This window comes from Daphnia carinata, chromosome 1 (genome assembly GCF_022539665.2).
Source record: "Daphnia carinata strain CSIRO-1 chromosome 1, CSIRO_AGI_Dcar_HiC_V3, whole genome shotgun sequence".
Lineage (NCBI taxonomy): Eukaryota > Metazoa > Arthropoda > Branchiopoda > Diplostraca > Daphniidae > Daphnia > Daphnia carinata.
The window spans coordinates 9,671,395-9,691,552 of NC_081331.1; the positions used below are offsets into that span (position 1 = coordinate 9,671,395).

The 20,158-nt window shown below is 39.6% G+C and overlaps 2 protein-coding genes across 6 annotated transcripts; both read left to right on the plus strand.

The window, feature by feature from the left end:
- The first annotated feature begins 12,747 nt into the window (after nucleotides 1–12,747).
- Nucleotides 12,748–13,904, plus strand: LOC130695651 (uncharacterized). The gene is made up of 5 exons (XM_057518821.1): nucleotides 12,748–12,833; nucleotides 12,904–13,113; nucleotides 13,170–13,267; nucleotides 13,343–13,436; nucleotides 13,494–13,904. The coding sequence occupies exons 1-5, from the start codon at nucleotides 12,812–12,814 to the stop codon at nucleotides 13,562–13,564; spliced, it is 495 nt and encodes a 164-aa protein (XP_057374804.1). The 5' UTR covers nucleotides 12,748–12,811; the 3' UTR covers nucleotides 13,565–13,904.
- Nucleotides 13,905–15,426: 1,522 nt separating this feature from the next.
- LOC130695498 (uncharacterized) lies at nucleotides 15,427–19,855 on the plus strand. Of its 5 annotated transcripts, none has more exons than XR_009002408.1 (13): nucleotides 15,427–15,755; nucleotides 15,813–16,084; nucleotides 16,188–16,348; nucleotides 16,405–16,522; nucleotides 16,721–16,807; nucleotides 16,866–16,949; nucleotides 17,021–17,142; nucleotides 17,200–17,293; nucleotides 17,350–17,764; nucleotides 17,911–18,057; nucleotides 18,137–18,409; nucleotides 18,473–18,752; nucleotides 18,807–19,855. XR_009002408.1 is itself a non-coding variant. In XM_057518655.1 (9 exons), the coding sequence occupies exons 1-9, from the start codon at nucleotides 15,691–15,693 to the stop codon at nucleotides 17,517–17,519; spliced, it is 1,173 nt and encodes a 390-aa protein (XP_057374638.1). In that variant the 5' UTR covers nucleotides 15,427–15,690; the 3' UTR covers nucleotides 17,520–17,765. The 5 variants fall into 5 exon arrangements, 3 of the variants coding, with proteins under 3 accessions (XP_057374638.1, XP_057374654.1, XP_057374648.1); XR_009422059.1 differs by having other exon boundaries at nucleotides 17,383–17,764; XM_057518655.1 differs by lacking the exons at nucleotides 17,911–18,057; nucleotides 18,137–18,409; nucleotides 18,473–18,752; nucleotides 18,807–19,855 and having other exon boundaries at nucleotides 17,350–17,765.
- The last annotated feature ends 303 nt before the right edge of the window (nucleotides 19,856–20,158 follow it).

The window sequence follows — 20,158 nt, forward strand, 5'->3', positions numbered from 1 at the left end:
CCGTGTACACGTAGAATATAAGTTGTCGGGCTTCACATAACGATCCCCGCTAACTCAGACAAATCGCCCGTTAACAATCCGGTAAACTACGTTGGTGCTATACCGCACTAGGCCCTTCAAGCCAAGGAACATTTGAGTCGGCAGTTTCCGACAGTGGGGAAAATCCACAGGAACCAAGCTTATCAGTTAACCTCGTTTCTCTTTTTGACCCTATTTTGCTTTTTAATACCCACGCTAACCTTAGCGTCCGCAAGCCAATACGTGGTATAAAACCCACACCCGAGCTTCGCACCAGAGTTCCCTCGTAGTCGCTGCACGGACTACTTATATGTATTTTTGTAATGTGTTGGTGCCAGATTTAAATAGACTTTAAATCCGAAACAATAAATAAACTGGGTCTCAATTGTTTCATCTGGTGGCAGCGATGGGATGAACCCGCCGACCGAAGCGTGGCCGCCGGGACGTGCTACCAAACCCTTGCCTCACCAACTCTCCGCTGAACATGATGGAACCCGAAGAAATATATCCTGGCATGAAGTCATCAAAGAAGAAAATAAAAGCGATACTATTGGAAAAAAATCTGGGAAATAACAAAACTTGTGAGTAAAACTTCCAAAATTTAAAAAATCTCCACCTTTATTTTCGATTCCTCTCGTCGAAGCCAAGATACATGGGGTACAGTATCATCCTGCCCAACAGAATTCGAAAAAGAAACCAGTATACTTACGGATGAACATGCTACGACAACGGTGTCGGAAAATCGGACGACCGAAAGACGTACTTTGCAATACCTCCTCCAGAAATAACTAACAAAAACGCGGCTGTGGTCACGTTGGCAGAATAGGATATCGTCGAACAAAAAATAGCAGTTAAGACCGACCAGTTTTCTGATCGTGAACACCGTTCGGAATGGAAATTTTTGGGCCAGCTGAAGCTATTCCACACCTTTGGGCTACAAAACGAGACACAAAGGACGCTAAGCGACGTCCAAAGCGCCTTAAACGCTACACAAGGATTCGAAAAAGTACCAAATGGCGATCGACCACAATCAACGGCCAAAATCAAGAAACATGGTGGTTTGCGCTGCGCGGAAACACCGTCGCTCTTCGCGCAAAGATGGAGCGAGTTCCTCTGGCCTGCCGCCTAACCATTTAACACCGAGGCCGCACGGAAACTTGACGAAACCGACACCGGAAAATCAACGCTACAATGGACGCAACTCATTTCAAAATTCCAACCCCTCTTGCATGTAAAACTAGTACCCCTTAGATCATTGGCACCATAATATTTACAAAGACCGCGGTAAAGGTAAAACTCTCAACCCTCCTTGCTTCTATTCCTTTACTTCTTACAACTAAGAAATTTAAACGAAACAGGACATCTTATTAACCATCGACCCTTTATGTTATTTTTACTTGGAACTTTTGAAGTTTTATTGAGATTACAACTTCGATCCTTCCCTTATTGACCTTTCTATTGTTGAAGCTGTACTCTAGGTTTAGGCACACCTTATACAGAGACAATTGTATCTATACCGAACTCTAGGCTCGAGGGCGTCTGTATTCCTTTGACGGAGTGCGCCACAATGAGCTCCGGTTTAGGTTTAGGTTTAGACACTTTCGCTCAGATTTGTTGTACCGAGCTCCGGTTCGAGGGTGACTGTATTTCTTCTTCGGAACACACCACACTGAGCTCTGGGCTCGTTGACGTCTGCGTCACTACTTGTTTATAGGTGTATCTTTGTTCTCTTCGCAATTTTCCGTTTCAAGTACAAATTCTTGTGTCTTCTGGGAACGAAGACTAACGCGATTATGTTCTGAAATATTCCGTTTTAGTTACGCCTCTTCTACCGCAAGTCTTACTACTTGCAGAAAAAAATTGCGAGATCTAATCTTCCAAGAAGGGGAGTCATGTAAGGACTTCAAGCTAAATTTAAGTTAGTTAGAAGACTCGCATACTCCCCGTGTTATCTCTCTACCCCGCTTGACCTTATTACTCCGATTTACTCTTTTATTACCTTCTTCCGCGTGAACGAGGTGTCAACGGCACCAAGCTTATCAGTTAAGCTCGTTTCCCTTTTCAGACTGTTTTAACTTTTATTACCCCACGCTAACCTTAGCGTCCCCAAACCAAGACGTGGTATAAACCCACACCCGAGCTTCCCATACCGAGTTCCCTCGTAGTCACCGCACGGACTAGTTGTGTGTATTTTTGTAATGTGTTTGTGCCAGACATAAATTGACTTTAAACACGAAACAATAAATAAACGACTTTCGAGTGTTTCAAATATGGTCCTTTAGGGCATGATTACTTGAATTGTAAGGTCTTATGCTCATTCTTATCTTTGCACGGTTTTCAACCTAAGCGTGAAAGTATATGTACTGTTACTAATTTAAAATTGTAGAAAGGCTGCATCGTATTTTGAAACAGTTCGATTACTTAAGAATCAGAGCCAAAAGGCAACGGAGGGGCGCCTTCGCCCGGGAAAAACCATAGCTACTAATGGCGTTATGTTGACATCTAAACAAAATCGCTATCGGAAAATAACATAGACCTCCCGACGTAAAATTTCTCAAAAATAGTTATTAAACAAACTCGTGATTTATCTAACATTTTAAAATTGTTATTCAATTGCTGAATGGGAGAAAGCTAATTATTTCATGTAAAAATTCTTTTAAAAAAGTATCCTAGCTTACGCTTGCATCTAACGAACGTAAACTTTGGCATGTCACTTGTAATGGCGTGTTGTTCCGCCCAAGTTTTTTTCTTTATTTATCTTTCATTTTGATTAATATATGACATTTTCTGAGATAAAATTACATGCACTACATGCGATTATACACGTGTAATCAACGTGCGAAAGTTTTGCGAAAATTTCACGAATTCTTATAAACTTAGCATTTTTTTCAGCCAATGGATTGCATCTCGAACAAATGTAGGAGACATTTGACTTCGTTGTCATCTGAAAATATACTTAATAAGTTTCAACGAGAATTGTTTCCGTAAATAAAAACCACCATTATTAAGTGCGTCGCAATGGCCGCTTCACTTCTAGCCATCGGATGTATAATGGGGGTAATCATAATGAGAATTTCCTAGAAAGGATATCCAATGAAGAAAGATCGTCAGAGTTCTACAATGAACGGATATTCTAATACCGACCAGTCACTACCAGATGGTGTTACAGCTTACATTCCACCTCCTCCCAGCAGCGACCCAAAATTGGGGACTTGCGAGTGAAACGATTTCACTAACGAATTTCAATAACTATGATTCATGTGCTAAAAAACCAGAAATCAACGCTCAGAAAAAAGAAAGAAAAATTTTTCCTCTTAATTATTTCTTAAGAAATGACAGTGATGGCAATTTTGAGCCCATCATTTATTCTGATGTGGCGTTACCCAGCTTAGATAAAGAAATGGTCATTCTGCTATCATTAATCGTTTCTCGCGTTATTATATCTCCACAGCAGCGACTGGATACTTAATAAGGGTCGTTTAGTAGGGAAAAGCTACTAAAAAAATTAAGTATCTTAAAATGACACTTAATTAAAAAAAATACTTTCAATTTGCCTCCCCTACTGAAGCAAAATTTATAACCTTTTCCTTCATATTTAAGTATGGAATTTTTTTTTAAGTACTACGTACAGATTTTTAAAGTTACAAAAATTGGTTTAAGTGCTTAAAATATTTACGTATCCTGCGAAGAAGACGAGAATATGGACTTTGACAAAGGAAAGTGAAAGTTACCTAAAATTCCTCGGTGGTCTAGCTATCATACAAAAGTGCAGGACGTAAAAATACTTATTTTTAATGAGGACTTCCAGTTAGATTTTGAAGTAGGAAACTGCGAAATCATACAACACCTGGAGAAAAATTTCATAGCCAGGTTGAACAATCCTGCCTCAGTAACACCGGGTAAGATTAACAAAGTTTTCTCCGTTATTTTATTTTAAACCAAATAACCTATTATTTATCTTTTCTAGGGAACTCAAATGATTGCCGGGACTATGCTTCCAATAACTCTAATGTTACTAACCTCTCCTATATACACTAGCAGACGTAATAATTTTTTTTCCTAAATTGCCTAATATAGATTCGAGCAGGTGTACTAGCAACAATGACATTCGTTTCCTAGAGGAAAACGATGATCATGTAGTGAAAAATATAGATCAAGGTAAGTTCAATTAATAACATTGTTACGAATACAAGGTAATATAATATTAATGTCATCTAGTAGGAGTCCCTGGCGTCACAGAGGACAACCATAACATAGTTTTTGTTGTTGCGGAGCATCAGGAAGGTGATATGGGTAAGTTTGGTCAAATTAGTGGTTTTCCCGTGAATGGCTAAGTTTTCAACCAAAATTTACCCAGGAATTGTTTTAAGTTTTGAATTCGCTACATCACGTTTTGGCGTTTGTTTTATTAACCACGATTGTTTTGTTTTTGTTACCCAAGTGATTGTATACACATTTGTGATTAGTGGAACAATAAAAATTTGAAAATAGTAGAACACATGGTTATTTTACCTATAAATAATTTCAATAGTGGGCTAGAATTTTAAGTATCCACCCGAAAATTAAGTAGCCTAGGGGCCTACAGAATTATTCAGTAGGCGGGGAGGTATACTTAGAAATTAAGTGTGCTATTTAAATTAAGTACGGAAAAAAAATCTAGTACGCTGGCCTTTTTTAAGTATTAAAAATTAAGTATTCAGTCGCCGCTGTGTGGAAGTAAAGTCAACGACAAGACCAAAAAAAGTTTCGGATAGAAGAAAAAACGATGAAGTTCATGAAATCTATTTATTTCTAGGAAGGCTAATCCAATGGATAGATGAAGAATAGTAGAAACATTGTGTAGAGCATCTTCCCCGTGGGGAAGTGACTTAACGAATTAAGACAATTGAATAAACGCGAGTCCGGAGGCGTATTTCATACAATGATGAATGTACTTTTCTAGATTGAGCATAACTACAAGAATCAAGAGAGCATATAAAGAATAAAGACACAGTAGGGAATCTCAAATAAGCTAGACAATCGTATTATTTCCAGGGAGATTAAATCCAACGGATAGATGGAGAATGGTAGAAATATTGCCATCAGTCATTTCGGAGCACGGAATAGACCCCGATATTATGGAGAAAATAACTGGCACCCTATTCCAAATAGTGAAAAGACACGAAACAAACCCCGACGTTAAACTGGAAATGGCCAAATTAATGTTAGAAATCATTTCTCAAGATGCTGACGAGGTATTGAAATGGAATATATTAAACACTGTGTTGGCAATCGCTTCTCAAGAAACCAAGTCACGATTGGTAACCATCCTTTCAGCAATTGCAAGCGAGGAGAAAAGCCTAGAAGCAAAGTTAAGAACAGCTACATCACTTGTCTAACATTTTTTATCAAAATGGAAGAGATGAAACCAGAGCCAAAGTAGAGCGAATAATCTCACTAATAGTTCTTTCAATAGAAAACCTTGATTCTACTATAGAGTATACCGAAATCGTAGACGCATTCTCGAATGTAATCCAGGATGAAGAAAGAACAGAGATTGACTTTCACAAAAGAGCTGGAATTATAAACGTATCAATGCACTTGACTCAAAAAGAAAAAGCTGACGGGGTGGCATGAGAGCTCATCAAATTAAATTCGTCGGTAACACCATCACAGTACTCACTCATGTGGGCGTCGATAAAAAAAAATCTTATTACATTGACTGGAGGAATCGTAGTGGAAACACAGACCAAAGTGCATCAAACGCCAAGGTTGAAGAAAAATCGAAAACAGACAACGTACTTTCGAATATAGTCCAGGAAAATAATGCATGAGCAAAGGACTTCGTTCGCAAACTCTCGAATATAACTTAACAAAGAAAAGTCGTCGGAAGAAGACATTGACCAGAAGTCACAATGACACATGTGTCTCAGCACATTAAGAAACTTTACGTGGACTTTGATGAGAAATCAGAGATTGTTAAAGTCATTCAGGAATTTACCGGGGACAAAGAAACAGCGGAAAAGATTGCAACTCAAACGAAAGAAATAATGACACCAATGCTTTTACCAAAGCATTCCAGAGCAAACGTGCCGGCGTAAACCATTGTGCCTGAAGAGATTTCTGCACGAAAAAGACGTTTCGGAAAGAGGATAACAGTATATATATATCATTCATGTATGAAATAACAAAGAATACATAAAATAATTAAGTTTTTAAAGTTACTATAAGTTTTTCGTGCCATTATTATCACCCGCACCTTCCAAGCCAGCAACTTAACTTCACAGGTTATCTAGCACCTACACCTCAATCTTGGATGTTATGCTTCATCCGCACCTCAATCTGAAAAGCTATTTCGTTTGGCTATTGCAAAGCTATCTGTCAAGCTATGCTGCCGTCTGACGGGGAATGGAAGAAGCGACGTAATGGAGCTGATCGTATGGCAATTTTTTATTGCCATTTTTATCACCCGCACCTCATAGCCCAGCACCTCAACCTCGTATGTTATCCAGCACCCGCCCCTCAATCTGGTATGCTATTCCTAGTGTTGGCGACTATCTAAGCCTCAAAACCAGACTTGCCGCGATCTTCGATCAAAAAATGATCGCCGATCCGATCTTTTGAGAAAGATCGGAGATCGGATCGGCGATCCAAAAAAAATGATCGCGATCCGATCTTTTTGAGCGATCAAACTTTTCGCCATCTAGCTGTCGATTTTGCAGCCACATGGTACTCTTTCACTACTATTTTTGCGAATGCCAATTGAGGGAAGCTGTTTAGTGTTCACCCTCAATGGCCGTCAGTGACTGTCGCTATGACAGCCAATGCTAAATTCGTTAAATAGTGTAAACTTTGAGCGCTAGATGTCGTACAAAAAGATCGGTAAAAATGATCGCCCGATCCGATCAAACTCAAAAGATCGGATCGGAGATCGAGATCGGAAAATCGATCGGCGCGGCAAGTCTGCTCAAAACGATATATCGCTATTTTTAGATAGTTTTTACATAATCGCCGTATAGATACATTCCAAATAGATTTCCCATTTAATAAGAGATGGCGTCTGGTGCAAATCAGAGAAAAAAAATAATATACTACTTTTCACCTCTGCCTAGATTTGAACTCCGACGCTTCGTGTTACGAACGCCATTTTTATCCACACCGCTAAATCAGTAATGAAATATGGACACGGCACAAGTATGGTTTTCATTGGCGAGTATCGATACAAATATCATAATGGAATACAATATTTTTATCGTCTGCTTTAAGTTACAAGTGTTAACAGATGATTTCTAGTTATAGATATCAGTGTTGCCTTACGTAATAGAATGGATTTTTTTTTAATTTTTATTACATGTATATAAAATGTAGAAGAAAATAATCTTTTATTTTTTACTTACCATTGCGCAAAATATATTTATCGTAAGCATCTAAAAATATGTATTTAAAATAAAACCAAAAAAAAATCCCGAATGTGGATTCGAACTACTGTACTTCTTATCATGAACGCTGAATTGATCCACAACGCTAACTCGGGAACATTTGTACTTTTCATGCAATGAATCCAATGTTTGCTGCCGAGTATCGATACAAATTTTGGACGAAACTGTTATTTACCGTCATCTGCTTCTTATTATGCTAAACAGAATACTATTTAGCTATAAAAATCAGTTTTATTTATAATTTAAAACTCTTCTTTTATTAGTACCGTACACGCCTCAGTTAACAGTTTGTAAGCATTCCTAAATTATTGTTACTCAGATACATTTAAAATAAAATTTTTAGCAGATGGTTGAAAAAATGGCCTCAAAACTATGGCAAGTTTTTAGTGGCATTATTATCCCCCGCAACCTATTATGGCAAGTTTTTAGTGCCATTAATGTCACCCGCACCTGATAAGCCATCACCCCAACCTAGGATGCTATACAGCACCCGCACCTCAACCCCGGATGTTATCCAGCACCCGCTTCTCAACCTGGCATGCTATTCCTCACCCCGCTATACCAACGGGCTATTAGAAAACCTATCGCACAAGGCTATTTCAAAAGCTATCCATTACAGCTATGCTGCCACCCGGCGGCCAATGGGAAAAGCGACGTAATGGAGCTACCAGATTGGAATTTTGATAGCTCGCATAGGGTACTAGCGCCACCTGGCCTCTGGCTACCTAAATAATCGTCTCCGACGTATTACGCTTTGCAAGATACGAGCATATGTTTTAAAACGGTACGTTTCATTGCTCATTTTCACGTTTCATTTATTCTAGTGACATCCCGCCTATCTCACATTTATACCTAACCATTAAACGTAAAATATTTTAGGAGTTATATATCGTGAATTAAAATTTTAAAAATTATTGAACCTAAAACATCATGTGAAATAAGCCCTACTGTGTCCATATGTCCTTTCCGCACATAGATGATAAGATATACAAAATTCCGCATATCTTGCAACGCGTACTCCAATGGAGTCAATTCTTTTGGTAGTTTGATATCAGGTGGCGCTAAGGCCCTGTGCGAGCTATCAAATTTCCGATCTCATAGCTCCATTACACCGCTTCTCTCATTTGCCGACAGGCGACAGCATAGCCTTGACGGATAGCTTTTAAAATAGCCGAGCGAGATAGCTTTTCTAATAGCCCGTTGGTATAGCGGGGTGCTGGATAGCATCCGAGGTTGAGGTGCGGGTGCTAGATAATTTCTAAGGGTGAGGTGCTGGCTTATAAGGTGCGGGTGATAATAATGGCACTAAAAACTTGCCATAATATTATATGTCGTTAGCATTCAGTAGCATTCAGATATGGCAAGTTTTTATGGCAAGTTTTTAGTGCCATTATTGTCACCCGCACCTTATAAGCCATCACCTCAACCTTAGAGGTTATCTAGCACCCCCACCTCAACCTCGGATGCTATCGAGCACCCGCCCCTCAACCTGGAATGCTATGCCTCACCCCGCTATACCAACGGGCTATTAGAAAAGCTATCGCGCAAGGCTATTTCAAAAGCTATCCGCCAAAACTATGCTGCCGCCTGGCGGGGAATGGGAGAAGCGGTGCAATGGAGCTATGAGATCGGAAATTTGATAGTCCGCATAGGGCACTAGCGCCACCTGGCCTCTGGCTTTCTAAATAATTGTCTCCTATATATGTTTCTTAGTTTTGTTATTTTCCCTAATAACATAAAATGGATGTAAACACGTCATCCATTTCGAAAAATTACGTTTGATGCTACTGTGTTTATCATAATTAAACGGCAAGGAAAAGTTAACAAATTGTTTTGTTTTATTTTTTGTATTTTTTTTTTCTTGTTTCGTACAAGGATCATTATTTTTAAACGAAAATCAAACCGAAACATTTTTTTTTTGCTAATTCATCATTTTGTTTCCGTTCCAAGTCCTTCTTCGATGTATTTGGTTTGTCCATCATATTCGAGGGTGTTTTAACCATTGCTGGTTCGGCATCAAAATCCTCATCTGCTATGATTTTTGCACCAACTATATCCGACACCACAGGAGCCATTTCCAGTTTCTGATCTTTTTTGTCCCCCGATATCGTTTTTTCATCCAGCGTTTTCGGCACTGCAGACACCATTTCTGGTTTGTAATCAACATACCCTTCTGGTGTATCAGTTTCCTGGGTTACTTCCGAGATTCTTCTCATTTCAGCATTTTGGTCATGACCCGCTTCCCATACGTTGTTTTCTGGTGTCAAAGGAGAAAGAACATTGGTAACTTCATGTTTGCGTTCCAAGTCCTTCTTCAATGTATTTGGTTTGTCCATCATATTCGAGCATCTTTTAACCATTGCTGGTTCGGCATCAAAATCCTCATCTGCTATGATTTCTACACCAACTACATCCGACACCACAGGATCCATTTCCAGGTTCTTATCTTGTTGGTCCCCTGATGTCTTTTTTTCATCCAGCGTTTTCGGCACTGCAGAAACCATTTCTGGTTTGTAATCAACATACCCTTCTGGTGCATCAGTTTCCTGGATTACTTCCGAGAGTCTTGTCATTTCAGCATTTTGGTCATGACCCGCTTCCCATAAATGGTTTTCTGGTGTCAAAGGAGAAAGAACGTTGGAAACTTCATGTTTGCGTTCCAAGTCCCTCTTCGATGTATTTGGTTTGTCCATCATATTCAAGGGTGTTTTAACCATTGCTGGTTCGGCATCAAAATCCTCATCTGCTATGATTTTTGCACCAACTACATCCGACACCACAGCAGCCATTTCCAGTTTCTGATCTTATTTGTCCCCCGATGTCTTTTTTTTATCCAATGTTTTCGGCATTGTAGAAACCATGTCTGGTTTGTAATCAACATACCCTTCTGGTGCATCAGTTTCCTGGGTTACTTCCGAGATTCTTGTCGTTTCAGCATTTTGGTCATGACCCGCTTCCCATACGTTGTTTTCTGGTGTCAAATGAGAAAGAACATTGGTAACGTCATGTTTGCGTTCCAAGTCCTTCTTCGATGTGTTTCTTTTGTCCATAAATATTCGACATTGTAGAAACCATTTCTGATTTCAGTTTTAATTCTTCCTTCAATGTCTTTAACTGGTTCATTATGGCGATCAAATTTTGGAGCAATGCCTCTCCTGCCATGCGTTCCTGGTCAGGACCCGCTTTCCATAAGTTGTTTTCCGGTGTCAAGTGAGAAAGAACGTTGGTAACTTCATGTTTGCGTTCCAAGTCCTTCTGCGATGTGTTTGGTTTGTCCATCATATTCGACATTGTAGAAACCATTTCTGATTTCACTTTTAATTCTTGCTTCAATGTCTTTAACTTGTTTATTATGATGAGCAATTTTGGAAGCAATGCCTCTCTGCGTTTCTCACCAACGTTCGGGTTCATCGGCAATACGGTTCCTATTTTATACTCTATGTCAAGTTCTGACTCCGCAATATCCTTATTAAATAAGAATTCGGGTTTTTCAATTGAAGGAACTATTATCGAAAGTAGCCGTTCCATTTCGGTCCTTGTCTCGTCTTTTCCATACCGATGAACAATGGAAGATAATGCAGTTGCAGTTCTGATCTGGGTCTCTTCGCTATTCTCCTCCCTTGCAATTGCTGAAAGGATGGCAACCATTCGGGCCTTAATATCTGTTTCCATCTCTGGGGTAGATATCTCCAACAGAGTGTTCAATATTTTCCATTTCAAAGCCTCGTCAGAATCTTGAGAAATTATGTCTGACATCAGTTTCGCCATTTCCAATTTAACTTTGAAATCCGTTACGTGTCGGTATACAATGTTGAACAGCACCCCTAGCAGAAACTTGGTGTCCAGATGGGGTCTGCGTCCGCGATACTCTAATTTTGACTCATTTTTTTGGTCAAGTTTGCGTACTGAATACGGAATCAACTTCCTTAAGTACTTTCGGTTCGTGGTCTGGTACTAGCTTAGTACAAATCCGGTATTATGGACGCAAAAAAGAAGCGAAGCGCTTAAGTCCCTGGTACCAATGTTGGGCTCATTTTTTACTGGTCTCTTGTACGCTAGCACGAAAGCCGAGCGCTACAGCCCGTGGTACGAGTATTATACTCGTCTAATACTGGCCTTTGTTATGTCTAATACGTGCCTAATATGTCCTCAGAATTTTCTGCAAAAATTGGGATTGATGTGGATACAAAAAACCAGTATTAGACTCGTTTTTTCACTGGCCTATGTTCTTACAATTTTTTTGCTTCAATGTTTTTACACCGTTGAGGAGCTTTATTATCAGTTTTGGAGGCTTCAAATACACTGACTTGTATCTTGACTAATCTTCTCTAGTTAATAAATAAATTATAAATGCGGAATAATATTGGTACAATTTTAATAACGTTTTCCGGTTTGCGCATTCAGGCATGATCCAATATTGTTTAGCATCAACCTGGCCTTTCAGACAACAGAATTGTTGTCGTCTGCTTTGGAGGAAATCGATTACGTCTAACAGGCATGCAAGGGAAAATCAATACCTAACTTTCATTCCTTTTTTTCTTTGTACGTGGACATGCAGAATTCTAGCTTAGCAATCAAATAACCTTACTAAAAGAATTGAAAATAATTTAAAAGTAACTGTGAATACAACAGAAAATGGTTTCCCCATACATGGCACTTATATAAAAAACCCGAAATTGGAAAACTGGCAACGCCCATGCTGTTCGTATGAAATTTGTACGTATTTCACAGAAATGCTTGAAGTTCTTCGACAGAGACTCACGTTATTGTTACTGTTCTGAAACGCTAAATTACACTCAGGTTGGATTTCTTATTTAATATTCTACGTCTAGTGCAGTCTTTTGCATTCGTAGTGCAAATTTAACATTACTACTGCAAAGCTTTGAGCAAGTTCAAAAGATTACTGCCACCATGGATCGTGTAGTTGACGATAACGTATTACATACTAACCACGACATAATTCAGCAGTCACACGTTGCAAGAAACATTCAGGTATACTTTTTCTTCAATGTTCTATATTATTATTAAACATTTTCTGTGGTTCTAAATGTTTATCCCTCAGGAAGGAAGACCATTTTGTGAATGGTGTGGAAGATATGTTACGATACAGGAAAATACTGAAAAGACCAAGCCTTCCAAATACAAAGAGCCTTCATTCTTTATCGTACAAACCTTAGAAAGGGCTGTGACAACAATCCATTATGTCTCTACAGCTTTGTGCCCTGTTACTGGTTATCAACGGACCACAAGTTTTTGCTATACCCACCATGTACTACATCAGAAGGCAATTTGAATCCTGCGTGTTGGGGGGGGGAACATTTAAAAGATTTCACCACCCATTCAATACTTGGCTGGAATACGATGTTCATAATATTATGAATCCAGAGAACAAGCCTGGTAAGTTTCACTTACTTTACGTGCAATTATATTGTAATCTCTAAAATTAATTTTCATGTTGTTATTGCAGTGAGTTTTACGACAGCAAAGCATGTTGTCAAAGAGGCAGCTGCTGGTCGTCCTTTAGCCGAGGCTTTCATTTCCGATTGTGAAAGAACTTGGGGGAAAGGAAAACGTGTCTCACAAAAAAGGAAGAGGTACGGTGATGACAGTGAAGACACCAGTCCGCCTACAGTTGTTACGGCAACCAGAACAAGTTCCGTCATCAACATTATTCAAAGTAATTACATTAAGATATTTTCAAACTTAAAAATTCTAAACTATTTTACAATTCAGGTAGCAAGAGTGGCGAACCAAAGGGCCACAGCAGCGCAAACAGTATAGAATTTCAATATTTGTCGGATGATGACGTGCCTCCATCTTCACAAACAACGGTAAGAAACATATCTGCAAATCCACTTGTAGGCAAAGTCCTGAGAGATAGTTTTAATTTTCTCATTTCTTCTCAGCTGGCCGAAAAACTTCAGTGGAAGGCAGTTCCTCGCGGCGACGATAGACGGCCTGGTCTCTCAATATTTATGAACCTCATTTCAGTTCTAGGAGGTATATGGAAATGCTACATTGTATTTCATTAATTAATTTTCCTTCTTTTTATTTTAGTCGTTGCGAACGCAAAGGCGCGACAAAAAAACGAAGAAAATATTGAGATTGAGGTTTATTGGAACAGATAAAGACGTGCAGAAAGAAAAGTGGAGAAAAATACCGCGAAGAAAGAAGCATAACACCCGTTGAAGCTCAGGCAGCTAGGTGTTCGCGCAACCAGCCAACTTTTGAAGCGCCAGTACCTAGTACTATTTACGAGGCCGAACTGCAGTCCAAAATTGCTGCCTGGAAAAGAACATAAGAGATTTCAAAAAACCCATCGAATAAGTTACAAATTTCTTGTCTAAATGTCTTAAATGATGTTTTTTTTTCTGTGTCCTCGCCATGCCGTGTTGGCCACATTGCGCCTTTCTAGTCTTTGTGCCGTGTTGGTATGTTGCCAGGACGAACTGGATTTATCAGTGACTTCATGTTAAATATAAAGAAATTTGTGTTATTCTGCAGTCATTTTTTTTTCTGAAACTGTAACAATTTTATGTAGGGAGTAAAATGCATTTAAAAAATCAAACAATAGTCCCATAACGGACATGAATACGAGTATTGGGACGAGTACAGAAGATGAGCCCCGGCTGAGTCTAACGGCCGGGTATGGGAACGGCTTTTGGCTCTAACTTAAGAGGCTCACCGTTTTTTTTTTTATTTTTTTTTTTACCGTCCTCGATACCAGTCTAGGAGGCTGTTATGGCTGCAAACAAGGGGTCCAAATACCCGCCCGCTGGACCGGTCTAGGACTCTAGACGAGTCCGAAATACCAGTCTTGGAGGGGTTTTTGCCCTCTGAATTTCTGCTAGGGACACGTATCATTTTCGTCTTGATGTCGGAGTCTATCCCATGCTCCGTAACAACTGATGCCAGTATTCCTACCAGATTAAATTTTTCTGTTGGATTGGTCTCGGGGGAAACAATAGATTTCAAAACATTAAATGTTTTTGTTTTAAACTCGAGATTTTTCTCTGTTATGACGTTCGCCTTTATGTTGGATTGGCTATCGCGAGAAACGATCGATGATAGGAGATGGACCATTTCCTTTTCTAGGCCTGGTGTTGCCTCGTAAGACAAAAGAAAAGACTCCAAATCGTCACCACCAATATTTTCCGAGACGTCATTGAGAGGAAAAATTTTTCCTTGTGGTATCCGAGTGATAGTGTTTGGTTTTACATCACTGGGATTGTAAATGTTGGACTTTGGTAATGGAATCATGTCACTCTGAAAACTGGGATCTGGATCGTAGTCTGGAGAAAGACCAAAGTAACGATTAGGTAATTCTGGTAGTAGCGGGCTTGTAGAATCTTTTTTTGCTTGTAGATCATCTATGCTTGTAGAACATGGAAGAACGGTCTTACGTAAACTTGAAACTCCTATTACGATCATGCTCACTATACACCCAATGGCTATCAAGGAGGCGACCATAGCGACGAAATTGATGAAGGTGGTTTTCTTGACAGAAGGCATTTCGGTGAGGGTTCTTTAGTACGAATTGAGATAAAAAAACCAACAAAAATGTGATCCTATTTGTGTTTTTTACGTACAACCCATGGACTGAAGTAAGCATAAAGTTTCTTAGATTTGGTAAAATTTACAAAACTACCGAGTAAATTCCATATTTTTCATCAAAATTCCATGAAATTTATATAAACGCATATAGTTCAATAACATTTTGTTTAAAAAACTGCATATTTTAATCAGAAAGAACGTTACATAAAGGAAAAAATTCAGGCGGGGACAAAGCTCATTGCAGAAGATCACAATCGTCGGTGCGAAGACTAATAAAAAAGTAGACTTGATTCCCATGATTTTTTTCAAATCCAAATCGAAATCATCTTGCTGGCGGCAATTTCCACAGTTGAAAACAGCAATTTCCATGGTAAGATTTCCATAAAGACAATTTCCACGGGATACCTTTCCACGTTCCATGTTTCAAGTACACGACATACCCAATCCCTAAACAAACGCCATCATCAAGGGACGTTTAGAATTCAAACAAAATTGTCAAGCCTTAAAAGCGGTAATAAACGGTTGGCACTTATGTGCACGTACTGATTCTGCGAAATATCTAGAAGGTTTTGTTGGAGTGAAACTTTTAGCCTAAGATTCTTCAGCAATTGATAGGAAACAGTGATATAATAATCAAACCGTTGCAGCTTGCAGCACTGCTATCCTAACAGTTCTCCTGACTAGATTAGGTACAGATAGCATGCCGAATGTAGTGTTGTCACGCGAATCTTTATTGTTTTACCAACAGAGTAAAATGAACGCAAAGTAAGATTTATTTTTTTATTTCTTTATGGTTAGATCTTGAATAATGGCTTTTATTAGAGTACAAAGTCGATCTCTTCCTGTTGTTTTTGATGACACTTACCAAGAAGATGGTAACCGGGGATTAAAGAGTCCTGTAGCTCTCAGGACCAAAGCATTGCAAGGAAGGAAAGCTGAAACAGACGGGAAAATCAAAAGTGTGAAACCTCTTCAAGATGCTGCTGCATCACATAAGAAAATATCAGAAGATATACTTCTAAACACCTCAAATCACCTCTTACAAGTTGCTCCAGAGGAACATCACCGTGAACTAAATGGATCTAAGAAAAAAGGTAAATGAAGGATATACAAACTTAAAAAGGGAAAATGATGTTCATGTGTATGTTTCATTCACAATGAAATATCTAAGTGTGACATATCTGTTCCAAATCCTAGGAAGGGCAAAAGTAAAAGGGAAAGAGTCTACCGTCCTTCAAAATGCTAGTAAAACTCAAATAAATGAGGTTGAGAAAATGAAAATTGGCAAGAAACGGGATTCCAGGCAGAGATCAAAACGAGATACAAAAAAACAGTCAGCAGAAAATATACATGAACCGGTAATGAACTCTTTAGAATTTTCAGGTTCAAGAATAATTATCCATCACTGCAATAGGTATACGAGCCGTCCCCTAAACGACTAAGGATTGTTTCAAATGCACAAAGCTTTACTACAAACATGGCATCTGTCATTGGAGCTTCCTCAAACATTTTCAGCAAAACTGATAAACCTAGTAAGATTTCACTTAACATTTTCTTATTGGTAACTTGTTGCAAACTAAGCAGGTATTTTACGAATTCGGTGTAATACATAAAAGGAAAATGCGTAGGGTAGGGAAACAAAATACTTTATTAAACTTAGAGTAAACAAACGGGATGGTACGAAAATGGCAACTCGAGAACACTTGTTGTAGTTGTTCTTTCGTCTGTAGATCAAACATTAGAGGAGAATATTGATGCAAAGACCGTGTCTGAATCTCCTGCAATACAAATGGCTACGAAACCTGCAGTGACCATAGGTAAGTAAATTTTTTTAATTAGCTGAAATTCGTGAAAAGTACAAAACTATATTATTAGGTACCAAAACACCTGGAAGTACTCGATCGGAAAAAAAATTGGCGGTTTCAGCAAACAATTGCACAGAGCTAGAAGAATTCGCGGGTATTGATGGTTTCCGACAATATCTTTTTTACTATGAAAGCCTTTTTGATGAAACAAACTGGGAATCTCAGGTGTGCAATCTGCTAAAAGCGGCCAACAAAAAAAAAACGAGTTCCAGCAGGCAGCGCTGACGGTGGGACAGAACTACCAACGTGTTTACCCAAACGTCCAATGTCGACCACGAAAGGTTCAGGTATGACCTCTTACTACAAATCAGAGTTCACTGTTGCGGTATTATGCCACTTAATAGTCTGCAGAAAACAACGCGAACATATCAGGACCAACAACATCATGGTTACTAGATGAACCATTTTCAGATAAGAAGGCTGACATCGATACAACGGGTAAGTGAACATCGTCCCGTGAATGAAATTTCATTAACGATAATTTTGAAACGTAGAAAGTGAAGATGAGACTTGCTCCTCCTATTCAGAAGTAGACGAGGACGTCATTTTCTCCAGAAGTGGAAACATTCTTGAGAATATAAGCTCGAATAGTTCAATTCTCCTAAAGGCTTTGACACGTCAAAACAAAAAGAGCTTTGGAGTCTTCCCTTTCTCCAGAGTTTGATCAATGGCAAAAATGTAGGAAAACTTTGCCAGAAATAGTACTACCTTCACCCAGGAAACAACTCTCCTTCGCTGATGACTCTTTAGCGGCTGATTGCGATCTAAGCTCTAAATATACCGATGAGCACACAAATACCGAAGAAAAGTCCTCGAAGTCGTCTCTGAGCAGAAACTTGTTGGAAAAGTTGTCCTCTTCGAAATCGGAGGCATCCCGTATTTCTGCAAATGCCAGGACACCCAAAGAAGGTACAAATACATAAATCGTAGCGAACGCGAAATTCATGCTTGTGATAACACTCATCTTTCAAAGAATAGTAATAGCCATAGCGATTTCAGTATTGCGTTTTCCTGTTCACACATTCACTTTTTTTATTTATGATTGTTGCGTCTAGGAAAACAAAGTAATGGAAGTCCTGCGTTGAAGAGAAAAAGATCTGTTGGTTATACAGAGACGCCTTTGCCAAATAAACAACACCCATCTTCCCTGACTGCATCGCTATACACTCAACCAACGGCAAACGCGGATAGTGATCTGAATGGTATAATTCAAATTTCCGATATTTTACGAATGCCTTGTGGTTCTGTTCTTCCCGCTCAAAGTTAACATTTTTCATTTAGTACGGGAAAGAAGTCCCACTCAACACTCTCAAATGACCTATACTGTAGAAAGTATGCTTGGTGCCAACTGCAGGATGACACCTAGTTCTATATCAGATCAATGCACCGCAGTTCCCATGCCTACCCGACATCCAACTACATTAACCTTTACATGTCTGCTAGTACTTACCGTGTACGAGCACGGCAAATTGAGTCAACGTAAGATTTCGTGGTTCCGTGGCTTTACCTGCTCCTACAGTTATTTTCACTCTACAAACTTCTTTCCGTACCATGGTAAATTTAGCAAATGTCTAATTAAAAATTAAGGCTTCCTAGAATGACAACTTTTTCATGCAGATCATGCGTTTAAAGGGCAGTGTAGAGTTCAGAAGCGATCCGTGTGTCCTATGTCGCATGTTGCTGAACTCAGAAGCCAAATTAGTAGAACTGGAGGCCTGTCCTCTTTTTCATATTGCCAATACAGGAAAAGAAGTTGCATTGATCCAGATGACCGAAATTTTATCGGTCGGACCTGCTGGCCACCCTGGCTACAATGGCGCTCCTGGCAAAGGTGGTCCTCCCGGCGGCCCTGGTTATCCTGGCAAAGACGGAAAGCCCTGATCCCCAGGATACACAGGTAAAATTTATTCGACGTTAAAAATTGGTGAGTTAATTTTATACTATATCCCAGGCGCACCAGGACTGCAGGGCAAACCCGGTAAGGATGGTCTTCCCGGCTACCCAGGTGGCCCAGGACCAGTTGGACCCTAAGGTAAAAACCGGCCCTCCAGGCTACCCTGGCGGCCCTGGACCAATTGGACCCATAGGCCTCTCGGCCCTGTTGGACCCCAAGGCAAACCAGGGGCATCAGGTTATTTAGGCGGCCCTGGTCCCGTCGGACATATTTGACCCATTGGCCCTGTAGGATACCCAGGTAAAGATGGCTATCCTGGGAAGCCAGGATCCGTTGGTGCCCCTGGACCTGTTGATGCTCCTGGACCGGTGACCACATACACTCAAGTCCAAGAAGACGCTCCAGCCTCCTCCTACAGTCCACCAGCTTACGAAGCCGCAACGGTTTACACGCAGACGTAGCCACAACAAGTTTACCAACAAGCCCAAATTTATCAGGAAGTGTCCCAACCCGTTTACGGTTAATGGCGATGCATCAAAGTCGCATTTCCTAGTTATGGTTGGCCCACCACACGGTTTGCAAAGTGAACGTAACTAGGCATTACTCACCAACCTTATCTTCTTTTTCCTGTAATGCCTAAACGTAACTCTTTTTTCTGTTTGTTGTTGTTATGCGCATGTGGGGTGTTATATGACTCAATGTGACATGCCTTGCACGGGGCTGTGAATGCAATACCCCCGAACTTATTATTTTTGCAATATTCACCTATTGAACTCCTATGAAAATCATTTTAGATGAGGCGGCCTTGACTCAACGACAACAGAAATGAATGGCATATTACAGAAAAACAAAGTTAGATGCAAGGAAAAACCATGTCAACGTTCCACTTGTAGAAAAAGCATGGAAAATATCTTGATGATCTAGCCTTTTTTAGTTCATGTAGGTCACGGAACAGATTCATGTCACATGAAATCACTGATCTCAAAAGCGGACAATCGAAAAAAAAGGAATGCGCATTTTCTTGACTTCGTTTACCGAGTGTACCGAATTATCGTTGGTGGTTTCTTTTTGTACACGTACACCTCATTAAAAAACGGAAACTGATGGCAATTGCAACTATGAAAATCGATTTGTTCACCGCTAACGTTCCGAATTTGAATGATGGATAAATGAATTTTTATCGCTGTTCTTTTCGTGCATTAAATTTAAAAGTTTCAACAATGAAAATTGGGTCACATAGAGCTTTTGATTATTACACTGCCAGAACGGACACGAGACTCATTTTTAAAAAAGCGTTATTGAAATTAGATGACCGTGTTTCGTGATTTGAGCAGATGTGTCATTGTGATAGTTTGCGGACCAATGAAATAATTACGTTTTATCGAAATTATTTTCGCGGTAAACCATCT

What these genes read in the sequence shown, in the direction of transcription:
- LOC130695651 (XM_057518821.1), top strand. Translation starts at nt 12,812, where the DNA reads ATGAATCCAGAGAACAAGCCTG. An exon ending in GAATCCAGAGAACAAGCCTG is followed by an intron (nt 12,834 to 12,903) that starts GTAAGTTTCACT and finishes TTGTTATTGCAG; the next exon opens with TGAGTTTTACGACAGCAAAG. An exon ending in CCTCATTTCAGTTCTAGGAG is followed by an intron (nt 13,437 to 13,493) that starts GTATATGGAAAT and finishes TTTTTATTTTAG; the next exon opens with TCGTTGCGAACGCAAAGGCG.
- LOC130695498 (XM_057518655.1), top strand. Translation starts at nt 15,691, where the DNA reads ATGCCGAATGTAGTGTTGTCACGCGAATCTTTATTGTTTTACCAACAG. An exon ending in AAATGGATCTAAGAAAAAAG is followed by an intron (nt 16,085 to 16,187) that starts GTAAATGAAGGA and finishes TCCAAATCCTAG; the next exon opens with GAAGGGCAAAAGTAAAAGGG. An exon ending in GGCTGACATCGATACAACGG is followed by an intron (nt 17,294 to 17,349) that starts GTAAGTGAACAT and finishes TTTGAAACGTAG; the next exon opens with AAAGTGAAGATGAGACTTGC.